Source organism: Paramisgurnus dabryanus, chromosome 10 (assembly GCF_030506205.2).
Source record: "Paramisgurnus dabryanus chromosome 10, PD_genome_1.1, whole genome shotgun sequence".
Taxonomy (NCBI): domain Eukaryota; kingdom Metazoa; phylum Chordata; class Actinopteri; order Cypriniformes; family Cobitidae; genus Paramisgurnus; species Paramisgurnus dabryanus.
The window spans coordinates 29,814,859-29,835,350 of NC_133346.1; the positions used below are offsets into that span (position 1 = coordinate 29,814,859).

The following is a 20,492-nucleotide window of genomic DNA, read 5'->3' on the forward strand; positions in this document are numbered from 1 at the left end:
CGCAAACACTGAAACTGAGAAAAATGGCTTTAAAGTTTTTACACTAGCCAGCCAAACATGTTGTAGGTAGATAAGTGGTAATGCATTCATGTAATGCCTTGGTAGGAAGAAATTTTTTATAGATAAAAACCATGACCACCGATGTGACCTTTGACTCCCAAAATGCAGATACTGCACTCTGCCTTTGAAAGACCTTACACAACTAAAACACTATTGCAAAAGCAAAGTGCAGTATCTACAAACTAAATGTGTTCATTCAACTTTTTCTCATGCTTCTTAATACATTTTGATTGTTTTTAATAACTGTAATAGTTTTATTTATGTTTGTGAATGCTAAAAATGCTCCTTTTACCACAAAGAGAGTATTTAGCTCACTTTATTAATTTTTATTTATTAAAAAATTACATTAGACGAGGTTTCCTTCAAAACAGTAGTTAAAATTTAACATAATTTAAAAATAGAAGAACATGTTTGTCCCAAAGACATTATTGTTTTAAATGTACTATAAGTGGTAACTAACAGTATGTACATTTTAGTTAATTTTCATCTCAAAGTAGCACAGTTATGTAAACTTAGATATTTTTAAGATTAGCTTAAGGAGTACTAAACTAAATTTTTTAATAGTAAGTAGCCTACAAAATTAGTTCGTGGAGAAAGAGCACTTATTATGGAAGTGTACTTTTTCACATAGTGTGCTTTCTGCTGGCCCGGCTGCGCTCGTCAGGTTGACTGGGCTCCGCTATCTTTGCCTAACAATAAAACTTTACCAGACTCTTATCAAACTTTTGAAGGAGTAACCCCTGTCCAGAGGCGCGGGAAGATATTTTCGGTAGGGGGTGCTGGGGTGCGGATGCAGCCGGGGGGGGGGGGGGGGGGTTGGTATGGAGTTATAACATTTTAAAGTTGTTCACAAGCTTTTTATTCTGCAGACCACTCTACCTATAAATGTCTTCTTTTAAAAACTCACTCGCACCTCCCATCCATAAAGTTAAGATGAGCTGACGGCGCATACAAACTATATAGCCTATTGCAACTAGTAGAGTTTGAATTCTCTGCCAGGGTCGTTATTTTCTGCTACTTTCCTCTAGCCGGGCCATTGATTAAGCATATTTTTCATTGTTACTTTATTAGCCTCATTGGGTGGGGAGAAAGCTATGCCATATAATCAGAAATATTATATATAGATTAGGCCAAGTAAAAAAGGTGTCCAAAAAGTTACACAAATTACAAAATGCTTTGTAAAAGTTAATAAATGCAACGCGAGTCATGTGCGGAGTCTCCTCTGGCACCCATCACGCACCGGGTCTGCTGTTGCAGCGTAGCTTAAGTGCAACATGGAGTTTAAAGATGTAAAGAAAAAAAGAAAAACAGGAGAATTAACTTTGAGCAAGTTTGCCGGAAAGTCGAAGGCATGGAAACAGTTTATGTATATATTCTCACTCGTGCCAGTAGCCTTTTTTGTTTTCCTTTGCTTAAGTTTTTACTATTTCTAAATTCTAACATGGAAACTTTATTGACATCACTCGAGTTAAGGGGATTAGTGGACCTTTTAATTCACGGGTTTCATTTAATTATATTTGTGTGTTAAGTTTTAGTTTCAGTTTGCCATGCCTCCTTTACGGCGGTGTAAAAATAAGATATTTTTCGACTTTAAAATTCGAACATCATATCCTAAATTGTCGGAATATATTCCATATAGATTCATTTGAATTTATAGATGTTTAACATTAAAATCGATGCATGGGAATAATTTATATAAATGTTTGAAATGCCCACCACTCTTAAATGCGCATGTTCCTTGTTGTACATAGAGGCTTTACACTTTAGTTCCTTTCATGTCGTTTTAATCATTTAATTCAATCTTTTTTACTTTAAATGTTACTTTTAATGTTCTGTAACATTTACATGTGCGTTAAACACCGCGAAACAATTTGGCTATATTTTTAAATAGTTTTTGAAAAGATGACCTTTCTCTGATATGCAGGATGAGTCAGTTGAAGAAATAACGCTAGTCCTCGGGACTTTTGGGCTGTGTGATTGAAAAAATCCAAAATTCTCTTCTGAGACATTGCGAAGCTGATAGATACAGATAGCCTAAATGCATTCTTCATTGTGGCTGTGAGTGTGCATGCTTGTCTGTTATGCTTATACGTATAGACGGGTTGCAGGTTTACTACAGGGTTCACAGCGCGCATCCAGGAGGCAGAAAGCCCGCTTGGTGAGCTGATCCGCTACTGCAACAACCTTAATTATTGAAGCGTTCTTTATTGTATGTATATAAATAAAACTTGATTTTAGTTGAATCTGTTTTTCTGTCTTTATTTTTGCAGTGTTACTGTGATACATGTATGAATTATAATGTTAGACTAGTAACGTAATAGTCGCATCTATATGTTAACATCAGGCACCCAGCACTGACTTGTTGGTACTATTTTCCCACGCAACAACTCCTTGGCATTTTGACTTACAGACACAGCTACTAGCCTACAACACAATGGACATATCTTCTTTCTGCCTCTCGGTTGCGCTTAACCAGTTATGTTGCCGTGCAACCAGTCTCTTCGCAGGGCTGAATCGCAATCACGTCGTCAAAACAAATCTGATTGGCTAATAAACACTGAATTAAATTAAATAATTTTAAAATGACTAAAACTATCCCTCTCTTCATCACACACCCCAAGCATGACATACAAAATGTCTTGGAACAGAAACAAACAATCAGAGATATTTATAAGCCATCATTTTATTGTCATCGCAGTTTTAAATCAGCCCCTGCAGCACCCCCACTTCCCGCGTCCATGCCCCTGTCAATACAATTTGATTAGCTGCCTAAAAGGTGGAGAGATGTTCGAATCAACAAACACCAATGCGCTTGAATCGGATTATATCATTATTGTCAGAGGATATTGCCTTCAATGGACGAGCACAGGTAGGTCAAAACTTGCTAGCAGCTGGCTAGTCAATGTTAACTACTTATAAAGCTGTAATTTGCCTTAGCATGAGTTATTATTTAGCTATCTTCCTTACCAGTATTTGTTTATTTGCGTTTTAACGCGAGTTCAACCATCATTTGGCCGCGGGATTGTGCCATGGTTTGTTGTTTCTGTGTGTTACGATCGGGGGAAACCGCAGTATCTGCGGTATCAAAGCCGGGGAAACAAAGCCAGAACGCAGTAACATCACTTACTGCGGTTTGCCTTGGTATTAGCATGGATTTTGTAGTTACTGCAATTTTGACACCCTCATTTCTCTGAAACGGGACAAAATTGAACCAGGAGACTTTGTCACAAGACAGAACAGATGTCATAAAGCTCATTTTAAGCCTTAACTCAATTTCGACCAAGTGTGTAGTTACTGCGCTTTGGCTTTGGACGGCAGTGTTGGTGTCCAATAAAGTCCATTCAATTAAGAAAAATCCTGGAATGTTTTCCTCAAAAAAAAAAAAGATAAATTTTTTAAACTGAACAAAGAAAGACGTCAACATTTTGGATGACATGGGGGTGAGTAAATTATCTGTATTTTTTTTAAGAAAATGGAGCATGCCTTACACTAGCAGAAACGCAGTCAGTCAAATACATTCCACTAGAGGAAGACCTAAAAATGTAAACTCCATTAGTCGTGTTTGCACTATCGGGCTTCAAGCGGGCGTGCCAGTGCCTGCCGAGGCCTGTGGCATTTGCATTGTCACTTCCGGGGCATGATCGTGCTTCACTGGTGCTTCGTTGGGGCTTAAGGCCCGGCTTTTCTGGCCCGCCGAATTCCTTGGGCCAGAGCGGGCTTCTCGGGGCTAGGGGAGTGGTAAAGGTCAAAGGCAGAGTTTATCGGAGTCTCTGGCAAGATGCGCATCCATCTGTCTGCAGATTTAAAACGTAAAAAATAATCGGGATCACTAGTAATTTACTGTTTAACGGAAGATGCCTGCTATGTTTGTACTTCGGACTGAAGAAAATTATCTGCATATGTAAAAAACAAAGACACGTTACGCCGCCGAATTCGCCATGCTAAGGATCCGGCGTACACCGCTACTGGTTCGGGAGAAGTTTATAAAGTTTCGGGCACAGAACAAAGTGTTTAAAGTGCAACAGTGATGAGAAATTAAGGATGTGTGTTGGATCATCATTTCATCGTCCGTGTATTAAAGAAGCGATCACTCGAGTCACGATGGTATCTACAGTTGGTGAGTTAACATGCTACATAACGTTTGCATACAAAGAACTTAAAATGGGAATACAAATAACGATTGCATAAGTGTCTTACATGGGTGTTTTTTGTGTTATGTTGTCATCTCTGTTGAATTTTTTAGTCAGCCCTTAGAAAAAGTAACCATGGTTTTATTATATTAGTCATAGCCATGCTTTCTGGCATTTTGGAGATTAATTTGACTGTTGAATGTAGCAAAATTTATATGTCGGGATACTGTATGTGTATTTACAAACCCTTTATACAGAACATCACATGTGCTGCTTTATTTTGTGTCCGTTTTACAGAAAAATGCCAACGTAAAGATTTCAGTTTGTCATCCAGGAGTTTTTATTTAGTATATGAGAGATGACACAGCAACAAATGCAAGAGCAGGAGATGAAACGAAGATGATGATGAGGAGACGACAGGAGCCATGGATCTTAAAATCCGTCCGGAGGAGATGTCTTTAAATACACCTGTTTGTGCACTGATATAAACTTCATATGTTAATAAAGTACCGCGCTATTATTACTACTGGCTGCTTGTCAGTTTATTGAAAATGATTGCTTAATAAGGATCACATCTGAAACACAGAAATGGTAAGATGCAACAAAATGGTAAATATAACCATCATTAACTTAACCACTGTAACATAGCTTTTTAAATACTTGTGTATATTCAGAGTTGATTCTTAACGAGTACATTTTATAATGATTTCTCAAACGTTTTGATTTTTGAGATGCAAGTAAAGTGATTTTCAGTCCTATTCAGCTATTCGAGGCAGTTCATTATAGACAAAAGTATTTATTGATTGACACATTATTGAAATAGCTATTAGACAGTTACCTTGTGTTTCATGTGATGCTCAGCTATTAACGTTTTCATGATTAAAGATATCACACCTCTTATAATGTGTAAGTATGTTTACATCGCCATAGAACTATAATTACAAACTTAACGTTACAAATTTAGACACATGTGCATACCTGTATTTTAAAATAAAATTATTTTACATAAATGTAAAACTAGGACTCGTTATATTCTTTAAAATATTGTGTATATAGTATAATGGCACATTAGGTAGATGAACGCTTTATTTGTAATTATCCTACTTCATAAAGTTTACTATTGCTTATTGATCTGATATTGTCTCGTCGTGAGATCGCTCGTGTGAAGCCAACATAAACTTCAAGTGTAACACCGCGGATGGCTTTCATCGTGCAAACAGCCGCCTCAGTTATGTTCTTTATGTTTGTTGTATGATGATGCGATCTCACTCCCGTCTCCTGTCAGATTGAAGTGACTTCCTCACGATAAAACAGGCGTAGTTGTGTGACGTTACATCCAGGTAGGCGCATTAAGTGCGGGGTTTTCTGAAGCGCTGCGGCGCTAATGGCTTGACAATGCAAACGCGTCTTGATTTTGGCTACACAGCTGGAGGTCTGAAGCTATTGGCTCCGTGAGGCCCGTTTGAAGCCCTGGCTCGCACAGGCCCAATAGTGCAAAAGCGGCTATTGCGAGTTTAAATTTTTGGGGGGGTTCCTCTAGTAGAATGTATTTGACTGATGGCGTTCTGAAAAGTGAAGAGACATATGCTCTTAATTTTAGAAAAATTGAGTGGGTCCAATATCACTGGTCATAAAAAAATGGGTGTTTTTTGTCCCACCCACATATAATGGTCCCAACACTATGTGCGTTGTAGGTTTATAATGACAGAGCACAAACCACTTGATATTTGAGTTATCTGATATAAAACATATAGTGGAGGAGTTTACTTGTTAACTTCACTTGTCTCGGTCGATTAACCTGGATTGCACAGAAAGGATTACATTTTATGTAACTTTATATACAAAATACAATTCTATAGTTTTAACATGCAAGTCATCTGTTGATTTAAGTTGGTTCAGTTTATTTCAGAGGTTTGTTGTACTGAGAGATTAATTAGATGTGTACTGTAAACATTAAAAAGTAAATATATTTTAGGAATTATTATAATAATAATAATAATATTTTTACAGCTCCCATTCTCTTAAATCTTTTTAAAACATTTCACATTATTCCAGATTTTTCCTGCCTCCATCTGGCCCTGGCCATTATGCAAAATCAACTACGTTTGTGAGTACTGTAACTTTTCTTTGAGCTAGACCACAAAACTTGGTGTGATTCACAAAGTGGCATCACAGATGTGTCAAATAGGCCCTGTACACACTTTCGAGTTTCAGTTTCGAGACGAACAACCGCATATAAATGTGGGAGGGAATCCCCTAAATGTGCATTTACATGTCTATTTGGAACAAGATTCACTTCTGAAAATGCAGTGGAGGACAGTAACGAAGCCAATGTAATATGTTCCTCTACTGGAGTAGCTTTTTCCGTATCTGTACTTTACTGAAGTTTTTTTATCTGGGGAGACTTTCACTTTCCTACATTTTAAAGTCAAATATCTTATATTTACTATATTTAAAAAAATATGTTGTTCCTTTTGCTGTATATCTAGCACTCGTCTCAGCAACGATCTTCAAGGGGAAAATGAGTTTGCACAAACAACACTGTGACTGATGCATATATCAACTGCCAAGGTGGTTTGCACTCTCGTCAGCTGTCGCATCTCGGCCGTCACCTCCTCCTTTGGAGTCAGAAGAACCTGAGGTACCTTCGTGCTGTTCACATCCCAGGGTCGCTCAATGTAGCACGAGCAGCGCGCCCATGCAAATGGCGACTCCACCCCCAGTCAATCCAGCTGATTGTCGGCGGTTTAATTCACCACTAACCAAGTGAACACTTCGTGTGGATTCGCTGACACATAGCTGGTCGCGGGGTCTGCACAAATATGCGTTTCCCCAGTGAGCCTTCTCGCACAGATGCTGTGCAAAGTCAGGGAGGACGAGGAGAGCATTTTACTGGTTGCTCCTTACTGGCCCACCAGGAACTGGTTCACGGAACTCATACTCCTTGCGATAGCTCAAAACTCAGGTCAGGGCTTTGTCTTTTAGGGTGGTCAGCAAAAAGGGAAAGCTGTCACCAAGCAGAGGATGTCACACTGGACAGTGGACACTATTGCCCTTGCTTATCAAATGCAGGGCACCCTATGTCCGTTTACCTTAAAGCTCACTCTACGAGAAGTGTTGCTTCATCTTGGGCATTAGCTTGTGGTTGATCGCTGGCAGACATCTGCAGAGCTGCTGGCTGGGCGACAACTAACACATTTACTAAATTCTACAGTGTTTGTATTGAGACGATTTCCTCTTGTGTTCTCTCCTCAAACCAGTAAAGCACTGGGCACCAGCTCATGTGTCGGCTTGCAGCACCACTCTGGTGCTACACAGTTGTGCCATTATGGAGCTACTTTAATGCCATAAATAATTAGAGTTTGGTATTCCTTCACCACTTTGGGGGCAGATGTTGCAAAGCATCGGCTGTCAGCCTCTCACCAGATGTATTCTCTGTAAACCTGTGTCGGGACTAGGAATCTACATTGCGTCCCCTATGTGGGGTTCCAATGTGTGTATTATCCGTGGGGTTAATACTACCAGCCCATATTTTCCCTTAGCAGAGCCCACTCTGCATCTATGTCAAGTTCATGTGACTACTCAGAGACTTCGATACAGGGAAAATGAGATGATTGACACAGAGGTAACCATAGCAGGCTTGCCAGGTCCACATCTTTTTTGGGCTTACATACTATTGTAGGGCTTAACCGGTTTTGGCCTCAGCTCAATAAACGATTAAGTTGTTGGTGTTATTTAAGTGGGAAGGAGCCAGTATTTTGTTGTTTGATGTAAAGCATCATCAAAGACTCGTCTCGGACTTGTTCCTTCTTGACTCCGTCTCAGACCACAGTGGGAGGAGAAGGACGAGGAGTCCTCGAGACAAACACATTTTTTTATGTTCATATAAAAAACCACACAACACATAACAAAAATAATAAAATGCAATGTTGACGGCATTATCTTACTCTGGCAATCACTACATTTTTTTTTGCTTGTACAGTATATCAAATTATGTACCAGTTCATGGAAGCTGATAAAGTAGCATCAGCTTATATAAAACATTTGTGCTTGCCTTTAAAATTAGTCGCGGGATGACTACTGCAATCATGCTTCACGTTTATTTTGATTGTAGCACCACAAGTTTAACAAAGGGTACCTTGATAAAATCAAATGTAATATGTATCCATATGTCTGCTCTTCATCTGTTCTCTCAGACCAGACTTTAACTTTTCTGTACAGTTTATGACATACGCAACAAGCTGATGTCTCATCGAGTATTGTTACCTCTGCATCTGCGTTATTTTTATGATACGTTGGCTCTACATAGCAGTGTTTGACATCAGAGTACCACAAGACAACATGCTTTTTTGCAGTACTTTTCCCACGTAGCACCACATGAAGTCTTTAAGTTGTATGACGCGTCTAACCTCCCAACCACACAGAGATTCAATTTCTCACTCATTGACACTTTGGTCTCGTTTTAATTATTTGACAAAAATGTCAATAGACTTTCATCAGATTTGTCGTCATCATGGATTTATTTTAATTTATTTATCATTTCACTTTCGTCAGTGAAAACACTTTGTTAACAAAAACTATGACAAAAATTATTTGTCAATAAATTAATACTGGTTGTCACTCCCATAAATGATTGACCTGTGTGCAAGTACAGGATAGAATCAAACATTAAAAGGTGAAGTGACAACCACATTTAGCTATAGTGTGTACAAGGACAGAGCTAATCAAATATATGATTCGTCCCTTAATACTGTGATCAATTCCACATTTACATAAGTACATTTGCTAACTTCATTTTTCTGCAGAAGGTTTTCAACAACACAAAGATGGAGTGAGTTTGAAAATTAAAGCTGACAGTGTTTTTTGCAACACAAAAATGTGTGTGACAATGTATTAACTTAACCTTGTTTACCATATTGCTCTTTCCATTACAAATTGTTTTTTGATATGCAGTATTTATATATTTAAAAACAAAATTGTATAGGTAAACCAGGTTGTATAAACCATACCTCTTTCCAAACATTGGAGTCAGCTTGAGAGTATCTGATGACATAATAAAGATGCCTAATTTTTGAATCAATGGGACTTTTCCATGCCACCAACAGAGACGAAGAGAAATGATCAGCAAGAACTTGAATGTCCAGCGGGGGATTTGGTTTCGCTAACAAACACAAAAATCAAATAATAAAATATTTATTGCAAAAACAGACATTCAAGACAAAAAGCTGAAGTTGCAAAAGCTATTCATATAATGTAACTGCTGAAATCATACCAAAATGCAAGGATTCGTTCTGGATCACATCTGACTGCACTGAGCCCAGTGCATTACTCACAGTAAGCCACACTTTTAATTCCATGTAAACTGGAAAAGTGCTCAGATAGACTGTGCAGCTTCTTGCAAGGCGCTCTTTACAGACAGACTGGTATGTTTCTCTAAAAAAAGACAAAGGAAGTAAAAAAAACTGTTTAGTTCTTTATTTCAAGCCACTGAAAATGCTTTAATGGAAAATAGAAAAGGTGTACAAAATTAAAGTGTACACAAACAGCTAATGTAAAGTGACCGATATAAAGGACGGTACGGACACAGATTCATAAAACACGTACGTTACATTAACGTAAAGGGTGTAAACAGTCTCGATGATTGGATCTCGCATCCCCGGATCCCAAAAACACTGCAACTCTGGGGAAATATCTTTCTGTTCTTGAATGGCAACGCATGTCAGGTTCGTTGGCTTCAAGGGTGGATCTGAAAGAAAAAAACATATAAAACACTGAATGCATAATGAAGCTTCTTTGACCGTTTTGTAAGTGTCGTAACAGACCATTGCAAAAAAAACACATCTCAACCACGTTCCTATCAGTCAGTCGTCATTTCCTGACACGGATGGGCTCAATTCAATTGAATGACTCAAAAACAAAATTTCATTTCACAATTTACAACAACAACAGTCACATTATAAGACCATTTTTAATATCATATATGAAATTGCTTTAATAAAGAAAAATCTGATATATTACATATTACATTAATGAACATCCATATGTTCTTTTCTTTACAGCCAAATGTATTGTACTATAAGAGCAAAATTAGACATCGTCAATACCTAAGAGGTGGAGAAATAAAAGCCTGGTAAAAGATATACAGTAGTTCACCCAAATATAAAAATGACCCCATATAAAGAAAATTATTTGTATTTTCAGCACATTTAGTTATCATTATGATGCATATGTAAAAAAACCATAACAGCTCTAGATTTAAAAGTAGTGCCTAAACAACGTACAATCTCATTGTTTCCAAAGTTACTATTGTTAGCTAAAACTGAAATATGTCTGTTATTTGAAATCAAATGGAATATAGGCCTACATTTTAGTTGAAAAACTAAGTAAATAAAAATGTTCCCTTAGCAAAAAAAAAACTGAATTAAGTCCAAATAAATGATTAACCTAAACAAAAATAAAAACAAAACTTAAACTAAAATAAAAATTACTTTTAACTTAAATCAGCAATATCAGAAAAAAATAACAAGCTTATAAACTGACAAAAGCTCATAGCAAAATTATTAAAAATGAAACTTAAATTAACATAAAAACTACCAACATAAATCGAATTTACAAGATAAAAATAAAATAGCGCAAGAACCAATGGGATTTTATATTGTTGTTGTGTGCTACTAAAGCTTTTATAGTTTGTTTAAATCACATATGCGTCAACTATCGCTAAATACACTTAAAAAATGAATCAATTTCTATCACCAATTTCTATCATCTTTCGTTTCAGAAGAGTTTTTCAAACCCACCAGGGTCATATGGACAACTTTTATGATGGATAAATGCACATTTTAGATTTTCATATATAGTCATATACAGCTAGTAAGGCACGAGAGTGAATACATTATGGGCTAATTTTCATTTTTAGGTGAGCACCTCTTTTATTCAACACTAGAGGATAAGACAGACAAATAAAAACACTCACATCCTCCCTTTAAAAAGATACCATAACTACATGGTGGTAGGTATGACCCCGACTGCTTAGCGGCCGAGCAGATCAACTTGTCAATGTTCCTCCTGACTGTAAACGTGACGCTGACAGCTGTAGTATTTATTTTGTGCGCTGGAAGACTGATGCTGTCTAAATTCCATTTAATATCATCAGCGGTGTAAGGGGAACCTTCCTGCAGGTAACATGTCGCTGTGAAGTTTGTTCCCACTTCAACAAAAATCCTTGATGTAGTGTCGGGAAAGATTTTAACACAGCTGGTGGAGAAACCTGTGTAGACAAAAAGACAAACTGAACATCACAGCGAAAACATCAGCTAATTATTAAGTGAACTGAAGTAAGTCTTTATACAACTGACCTACTGCACAGTACAAATAAATCAAGAGGACATGTAAATGAAGTGAAGCGTCCATGATGACATCTAGGATGATATCTGAGAAAATATATAATACATATATATTATGAACATACACATGCTGGTTTCACTACATTAGTGAGGACATCTTAAACATTATGCATTATACAATTTCAGGAAAACCACAAAATGCCAGGCCCTGGTCACTTCTAGATTAGATTACTGCAGAGCTCTAATATCCAATCTTCCTGCATGGGCAAGCAAACCATTACAAGTGATTAAAAATGCTCAACTGATTTTCCAGAAACCCAAAGAAGCTCATGTCACGCCCCTCTTAATTTCCCTATATTGGCTACAATCGCTGCCTGCATCACGTTCAAGTCATTGCTGCTTGTTTATACAAATTGGTTCAAATACTAGGTACTAGGGATGTTAACAATTAATCGATCTTCGATTAATTGTCGATAATAATTTATTCGATAGAACTTGACGACGATCGAAAAAGCAAGGTAATGCGCGCACGTGTGTACTGCGCATGCGCATTAACACACGCAGACACGAGGAAAATGAAGCGAACGCGGAGGAGTTATGTTTGGGACCATTTCAGGTTAAACGGTGATAATGTCAATTGTAAACACTGCGATTGTACGTTAAAATACAGTACAGCAACGAGCACTATGATATATCATTTAAAGAATGCACATCCAGGGGTTTCCGTGACAGGACAGGAGTCAACACAGCCAAAAATAACCTCCTTTTTACCCGGGAAAATAACTGGAGCTCAAAAGGCAGAAGGAATAACACAACGACTATGTAAAATGATTGCAAAGGACATGTTACCTATCAGCGTCGTCGAAGGTGATGGTTTTCGAGAATTAATTAACTTTATTCAGCCAGATTACAGCATACCTTCAAGAGGCACCGTAACCAATCGGCTAAAAGATCAGTACGAACAGAAAAAAGAGGAGCTAAAAATGGCACTGAGTTCTGTTGAAAAGATCGCCCTCACAACTGACTGCTGGACCGCTCTAACCAGAGAAAGCTATATAACCATCACATGCCATTACATTGACTGCGAATGGCAAATGAAGTCAGCAGTCCTGCTTACAGAGAGCTTCTCTGACAGACACACCTCCGAAAAACTTGCTGAAAGGCTAAACGAGGCCGTGGCATCTTGGGGAATTACAGCTAAAGTTATAGCCTGTGTTCATGATAACGCCAAAAATATAGTGGCCGCAAACGACCGAACTCGCGTCAGCTGGGGATCTGTGGCCTGCTTTGCCCACACATTACAACTCGCCATAAATGATGGCTTCAACATCTATTTAAACCGGGTCATCGCGGCAGCTGGAAGACTTGTTCAGCACTTCAATCATAGTACTGTAGCTACTAAAGCACTTCGTGACAAACAGGTACAAATGAAACTTCCACCGCATCGCTTGATTCAATCCTGCAAGACGAGGTGGAACTCAGTCAGTGATATGTTTGCCCGGCTTGTGGAACAAAGGTGGGCAGTGACTGCGGTACTGTCAGAGCGCACTGTCACCAAGTTAGCGGACCCCAGAATCCTTGAGCTTAAAGACGAATACTGGCAGCTGATGGAAGACGTGGCACCTGTGTTGGCAGCATTAAAGTGTGCCACGACTGTAATGTCTACAGAATCTGAAGTGTCTATTTCAAACATCTACCCTATCACTTTCGGCCTCTTACAGTCGCATCTTATGAGAAATGAAGAGGACAGCGCTCGGGTTTCGGAGTTCAAAGAAAAAGTGCGTAACTCATTGACGCAAAGAATGCAGGTAAAAGCCATTTGAAAATCATCAATCTAAAAATTATTACTACATGACATAGGCGTAATCGTTCACTTTGATTTCCTCAGGTTCACTCCGATGAACTACCATCAAAACCAGCCATGATCGCAACGATGCTGGATGCCAGACACAAGAACCTGGTCTTTTTAATGTCATCCGAGAAGAGACTGACTGCCAACGCAAAGCTGCGCGAATTGGCATCCGCAGTGGATCCGATCGGGTCAGAAAATGCAAATACGGTTACTGAAAATGCGCCGGAGGTCGATGCTAGATGTGACAACGGGAAAAGTGCCCTTCGTATGCTGCTTGGGGATCATTATAACGAGAAGTGCATCAACGACTCTGAAAACGAAGTGAACAACTTTCTTAGAGAACAGCCTCCTTCACTTGACACAAGTGCTCTAGATTGGTGGAAAGCCAATGCCTCCAGATTTCCCAGATTGTCTCGGCTGGCAAAAGGGTATTTAAGCATACCTGGAACATCTGTTCCATCAGAACGCGTGTTTTCGGCAGCTGGCCTGACCGTCAACAGACTTCGCACGAGACTAACCCCGGAGAATGTTAATATGTTGATCTTTTTAAACAAAAACCAGTGATGTGCCTCTTAAGGTATGCTGTACTCACACTGTATAAGGTTGTTAACTTTCAAGTTCCTTTTTTCCCCCCAAGTAATCTTTTAAGCGAAGTAGCGAAAAATGTTGCACAGTTAAGGTGCGCTAAAATATAGAATTGAACGAAAGGCAAAATTTATGTTTTAAACATTGCACATGAGTTTAATTGTTTTTAAATGATTTAAGATACATTCAAAGTGTTTTGCAGAGTTCTAACATAAACGCTTTGGGATTTGAAAAAGAAGCGAATTTAAAACAGATGTTGGACGTTTAATGCATATGCATTAAACAGCATAAACTGACAAACAAAAAACTGTTGCAAAGTTGCACTCAACCTGTTCGATGGTTTTAATTAGTCTTTAAACAAAAGTGATGAAAAGATCACATAATGTATTGGAATTTGTAAATGAAGTAAAAAAGATGTTGCACCTGTTGGAGGTTTAACGCAGTATATACGTTAAAATGTGCTAAAACGGAGAAACAAAGAAAACTAATGTTGCGAAGTTGCACATAACCTGTTCGATTGTTTTAATTACTTTTAAGCGAAAGTGTTGAAAAATCACACGATGAATGCTTTAGATTGGGAATGAAGAAGTTTAATGTTAAATTAATTTGTATTTTTTGTATTTTTCAATGTGAAAAGCACTTGTACGCACCTTAAATAAGCAAAATAAATGTTGAAATTTTGTTCTTTCAATGTGTTTATGGAAGTGACAGAAAAATAAAGTTTTATTTAAGAATCCATGTTGTTTTATTATTGAATGAGCAGATGGAAGTACAGTGGAAAAATAAAGAAATCGAAACCAAAACACATAGAGCTAGGAAAATAATTTATAAAGTAAGGGAATATCAGAAGATTCTAACACCAGCAAAAACACTTAGGATAAAATATTTTTTTCTTACATGGACACACGGACTCTGCGTCAGAGTGCGTGTGAGGTGGAATTACAGACCGTGCTATTAGTCATTTTATTTCGTTATGAGATAAGTTTAAGTTGATGCTTTTATCAAAACACCAACAACATTGACTCATTTTACAATACCCCCATTATGTTATTTAGACAAAAACTATTTCATTCGCTTGAGGAAGCTGGCGTTTTAATTGCCATTTACGCACGCTCAATTTCATGTCATTGGCTATATGCCACAATAGAGGCTTATTGCACTATCACCGTTAACGATTATTCGATTGTTTGATCGTTAATTTAAATGATCATCGAATATGAGGAATTGCATAAATTGACATCCCTACTAGGTACAGACATACCCACAATCCCTTTTGCACATCTACACCCCATCCAAAACCATGTGGTCAGTACATGAACGGTGCCTTGTGGGCACTCTTCTGTTTATTCACCTTGACTCTTCCTTAGTGGTGAACCGATCATCTTGTGTGTATCCCTCACAATTTTCAAATACACTTAAAAACATATCCTAAACATAAATAATTGACATAAACATGTTTAATACTCTGTCTACATATAAAAAGTCCAATGCGCTCCCTCCCTACTGTCCTAAAAACTGAAAGTAACTTTGAATAAAAGTGTCTGCTAAATGCCTGCATGCAAATTATTATTATTATTCAGGGCCCAACATAAAGGACTGCCCAGTGGCCCAGGCCCCAGGGCAAGCGTAATAGACGTTCGGGCCAGTAAAAAGTATTGTCACTTGCCCGATCGGGCCAGTGCTTCACCCTCAGTCACAAAAATATATATTTTATCAATGTAGCCTATATTATTTAACATCTTAGAAGCAGACATTTATTTAGGTAAAACACGACAAAAGAAATTATGCAATATTTAGCAGTTTGCTGTTGGGAGCCTTTTTTCGTTGAAACCAAGCGTGCCGCACAAGCCCTGAAAAGTAAAGCCAAAACGTCTCGATCGCCCCCCCCAGTGACTGGTCCCAGTATAGGTCATAAACCCCACCTCCCCATGTTATTCAATGGGACTTGAGACCAACTAAAAAAATTTATTACACTTCAATTATCTTTTTTCCAAACCTGGTTTCTGTCATTTATTGTAGTTTTTATCACACTGATGTAAATTCAAATGTTTATTTTTAAAATAAGTTTGTGTTTAGTTAGTTATTTAATGATATAAAAACGGTGGTGTCACGTCATTATTGACAGCTGTGATATCGTGTGACATGCGCATTCTGCGAGAGTGAGGGCGGGGTTTTGATTTCGCGGCTTCACTTCCTGCTCACTACTGCGCATGACTGGTCCCGAAATCGCTACTGCGCAGACTCAAGACCCAAGATGTCACCGCCATATCGGGACACTGGCGGCTTCACTTTTCACCAATGGAAGGGAGCGAACAGGCGTCGTCCATCTTTTTTTTCCAGTCTATGGTTGAAACATGTCTGTTGTATATGTATACAATTATATTTGATTTTTGAATTATTATTTTTAAATATGTGACACAGTTTTATTGTGGCCAGTGAAAATTTTGGCAGGGCAAATGAAAACCTGACCCAATGGCCCGACTGGGCCAGTATAAAATATTATTTGCGTTGATCCCCGTTATTATTATCATTATTATATCTAGACATTTTCAATAAAGATTTTGAGGTAGTTTATATGTGCTCATGTTATTTAATATATTTTTATAAATTATAAAATTTTATTCAATTATAAAATTATATAAAATAATTTTACAATTACCATATTTACATTTACAACTTATATTATAAAAACAAAACAAAAGCACGCACATCGACTTAAAGTGGTTGCGCAATGGAAAAAAAATATAAGAAATATAAAGTCAGCACACCAAAGCTCCAAAAGTATCAAAAACTTGTAAAAGTCTATCCTTAAAAAAGATATTTGATACTTTTGGAGCTTTGGTGTTCCGACTTTATACATTTTTCTTTCTTTTATTTATATTATATTATACAATACTTTTTTATAATAAGTTCAAAATACATTCAAATATTTATATTTTTCATATTCATATTTTCATATGTGTTTGCATACGTTCATTCCATTTATAATTCGTAATGTTTGTTAATGACAAATGTTATAAACACATTATTGGTTGGTATGCGTTTATAAAGTGATTAGCCAGAGAATCCATTAATAAGAAGCTAATGTCCACACATAGTGCATATTATGTGAGATAAACCACATCATGGATATCAGACAATAGCAGAGACATTAGCAGATTCATTTGGTTGTGGCGAAAACGATCTAATACAGTATATTGAGGAGATAGAAAAACAGACTTATATGTGATGTTCATAAGTTTTCTCTGGGTCATAAAGCTCATACAAACTAATTATGACAGGAATCAGACTACAGACTTCTAAATCAAAATGAATCATGTGTTTAAACATGTCAGAATACCTGTGAAAAAATATCAACTATAATCTTAACTGTTTGTTACTGCTACTGTTTCACTTGCAAAAATTAAATAAATACATGCATAGTTAGTTTTACATTTATTTTATGCTACCTGCCACAAACTTTAGAAATACTCTACTTATCAATAATTATTAAGATTAAATATTGCTATTTACAATGTATTGTTTATTAACAAAAATAGCATTTTCCTGTATGTCTAGATTGATGACTTTATTAAATAAGTCATTATTTTGTCCCATTATAGTTGTGTCTGGTTTTTTTTTTAATGACTAAAGAGTCGAAAACCTATTTGACTGTACATTACATGACATTAACACTGACATTACACCACAAAGATTTAACCCTGGTTTCACATCATGTTTATTTCAGGACTAGTGGTCTGTGTAAATGTTGCCTTTTATACGTTGATTTGCATAAAATCATATGTCTAAATACATGAATGTAAATAGGCTGAGTACTGTAGATTGATTCAAATAGAATAAATATCAACTGATATCAGCGTCGGCCAACACTTTTATCACTGTTTAAACACTAACTTACTCAACTGTTTAACAAGAATTGCAAAAATGTATTGAAATGATTACGGTTAAATACTTGCTAAAACTAAAACTTCACATCTACCAAAAAGATATATATATGGACATATAAAGCACAATAACTGTAGTGACGTAACTGCATAACCAGCGTGTAATGTAAGTTACATGAACTGCACATAGAAGGAAAACAAAAGCAACACGCTAAACGACATCCGGCTGAAAGCAACAATAAAATATTAGTTAAATCGAGTTATAACGTTCACTTACCTTTACAGTGTCACAACATCACATGAGTTACTGTCAATATTAATAGTTTAAATACAACACCATCGTCGCATGTAGCTATTCGTCCTGTGCCCGTGACTTCCGGTCTGTAGCACGCCAGCTGAACTCATCCGGATAAAACTGCAGTGGTAGCGCAGCGCAGCCCAGTCCTGTTCCTGCCTTGTACAAATCGAAGCATTCTGCGCATGCGTACAGCACAGACGCCCTCTCCTCTAAACAGTTCTCTTGATTGGTCGGGAAACCTGACAGTCATCCAAATGTACACCGTGACTCATTTTCCAGTTAGTCTCCACCCACTGCCCGAAAACGCTGTTAAAATGATCTCTCATCAGCCAATAAGAGCTTCTTGTTTATTTACATAAGAGAAAGACTTGGAAATGATGTGGAAAGTAAATTTGAATAAATATAAATAATCTATTTTTCGAGCTATAATGTTTATTCACGCACAAGGATAGGATTCTCTTTCAATTTCAAATTCTATTTCAGTTCTCTAGGTCTTCTTGTTCTCAGCACACAACAATTACTTGTTTTCTTATACTGCTGTTATGAATTTTTTAAAACCTATTAATATCAATATGAAAGTATTATTAGCTTAAGCTCATATTATTACAACATATTGTGCAATTCTGAAACTATTCCTGCATGCTTGATCATGAATCTGTGGGACTTGCTCAAGTATTTCAGTTTCCAAATAACCCTCAGCACTTTTCCCATCAGTGCTGTAAAACATGATGAGATAAAGGTGTGTCTAAATCAGCTCCCAAGTTCATAGTAAATAGAAACCAATACATTTCTATTTTAGAAATTTATTTAGAAAACGCAATAAATTACATTGCTTAAAGGGAAGTATAATGTACTCTGACGTTTTCTGCTGGTCAAGTGTTGGTTTTTATTGGTGGAATGTTATCTGGTGTATGGGAACCAATAGACTACTGTTAAATCTTACTGGAAAGTGGCCCAAAACACACTACACATAGGAATTTTGTAATAATTTTAATGGTAAACAGCTAATGATTTAAAATGGTATTGTAAACCATTCAAATTTGAATTACAGTAGGCTACTGTATTAGAATGTATGTGATTCTGTTTCTAGTGTTGTTTTAGCAAGGCATTGATCAGCGATTCACCTAATTGAAAGCAATAGTTCAAGTTCAAACCAGTGCGCAAATGTTTTGCTTCCCCTGCCGAAAAAACATCTTTAACCAACCTAAGCTGGTTTCCTGGTTTAAGCTGGTTTAAGATGGAAATAGCTGGTTTTAGCTGGTCTCCTATCATGGCCAGCTAAGACCAGCCAGCCTGACTATCTTAAACCGTTAAGTGGCGCCGTCGCGTGAGCGGGACACCTGAGTTTACTTTAATATTTTGCATGTACATTTTTATCTATCACGACAGAACTATGTATCATTGGAAAGGTCTAAGCCTCTAGAATACATATTTCAACACTGTTTATAAAATAATTTATGTAGCGAGAGAAAGTAATTGATTCATCTATGAATAGTGTGCCTTAAAACATTTATATTCTGCTAAATGTCACTGTCCTGCCAGTGGGACGCCTACATTTACTTCAGTGTTTTGCATGGGAATTTTTATCCGATCATAACAAAATATATATTGTTTGAAAGATCAAAGAGTGTAGATTTCATATTTCATCACCATTTGGGGTAAAACAAGGTAAACTAAGGACAGACTTCATAAACAAAAACACTATACTTCACAACAAACTTGACTATTGTAGCGACCTACAATTAAGACTGAAGAGACATTCACCAAGGGACTGTACCTTTAAGGAAGGGGTGGTAGATAATGACGAGTTCCGGTTTTCGGTTGTGTGTTGTTGTTTTGATATCACTCGCTGTACTGTGTGATAGTAGTATTGAAGTGGATAGTAAAGCTGACTCAACGCATCTCCGTTTCTTGTTTCCTCATTTACTACACTCCACATTGGTGACCCCGACGCTAGTTGAACACTATTGAATTATGTCACACAACGACGGTGGTGATAACGCTGCGGCGCCGGCCGCTGCTAGCGGCGCGGCTAATGTCGGCGCTATCTACGCAGCCACCATTAAGTTACCGGACTTTTGGCAGCACAATCCACGGCCGTGGTTTCAGCACATCGAGGCACAGTTCCAGCTGAGAGGAATAACACAAGACGTTACCAAGTATTTCCATGTGGTAGCAGCCTTAGATGCCTCGACGACGGCTAGAGCTATGGCGCTGTTAGAGGCTCCGCCAGCTGACGGCAAGTACGACGCACTGAAAGCATTCCTGTTGAGCCTGTTTGAACTTTCCGAACTAGAGAAGGCAGACCGCCTGCTGTCCCTGAACGGCCTGGGCGACAGC

The 20,492-nt window shown here is 37.6% G+C and overlaps 2 protein-coding genes across 2 annotated transcripts in view; one reads left to right on the top strand and one right to left on the bottom strand.

Annotated features, from left to right (window-relative positions):
• The window catches only part of il6st (interleukin 6 cytokine family signal transduce), a 29,571-nt gene extending 11,280 nt beyond the window's left edge, over positions 1-18,291 (bottom strand). The window contains exons 1-6 of the mRNA XM_065240531.2: positions 18,132-18,291; positions 11,546-11,620; positions 11,164-11,457; positions 9,795-9,936; positions 9,463-9,623; positions 9,200-9,351 (exon numbers count right to left, since the gene is read on the bottom strand). Of these exons, the coding sequence (XP_065096603.1) occupies positions 9,200-9,351; positions 9,463-9,623; positions 9,795-9,936; positions 11,164-11,457; positions 11,546-11,600 (804 nt within the window). The 5' untranslated portion in view covers positions 11,601-11,620; positions 18,132-18,291. The remainder of the gene's footprint in view (positions 1-9,199; positions 9,352-9,462; positions 9,624-9,794; positions 9,937-11,163; positions 11,458-11,545; positions 11,621-18,131) is intronic.
• LOC135718480 (E3 SUMO-protein ligase ZBED1-like) lies at positions 11,669-16,297 on the top strand. The gene is made up of 2 exons (XM_065240749.2): positions 11,669-13,341; positions 13,422-16,297. Exons 1-2 carry the CDS (start codon positions 12,055-12,057, stop codon positions 13,947-13,949), a joined length of 1,815 nt encoding a protein of 604 aa, XP_065096821.2. The 5' UTR covers positions 11,669-12,054; the 3' UTR covers positions 13,950-16,297.
• Positions 18,292-20,492: the final 2,201 nt, after the last annotated feature.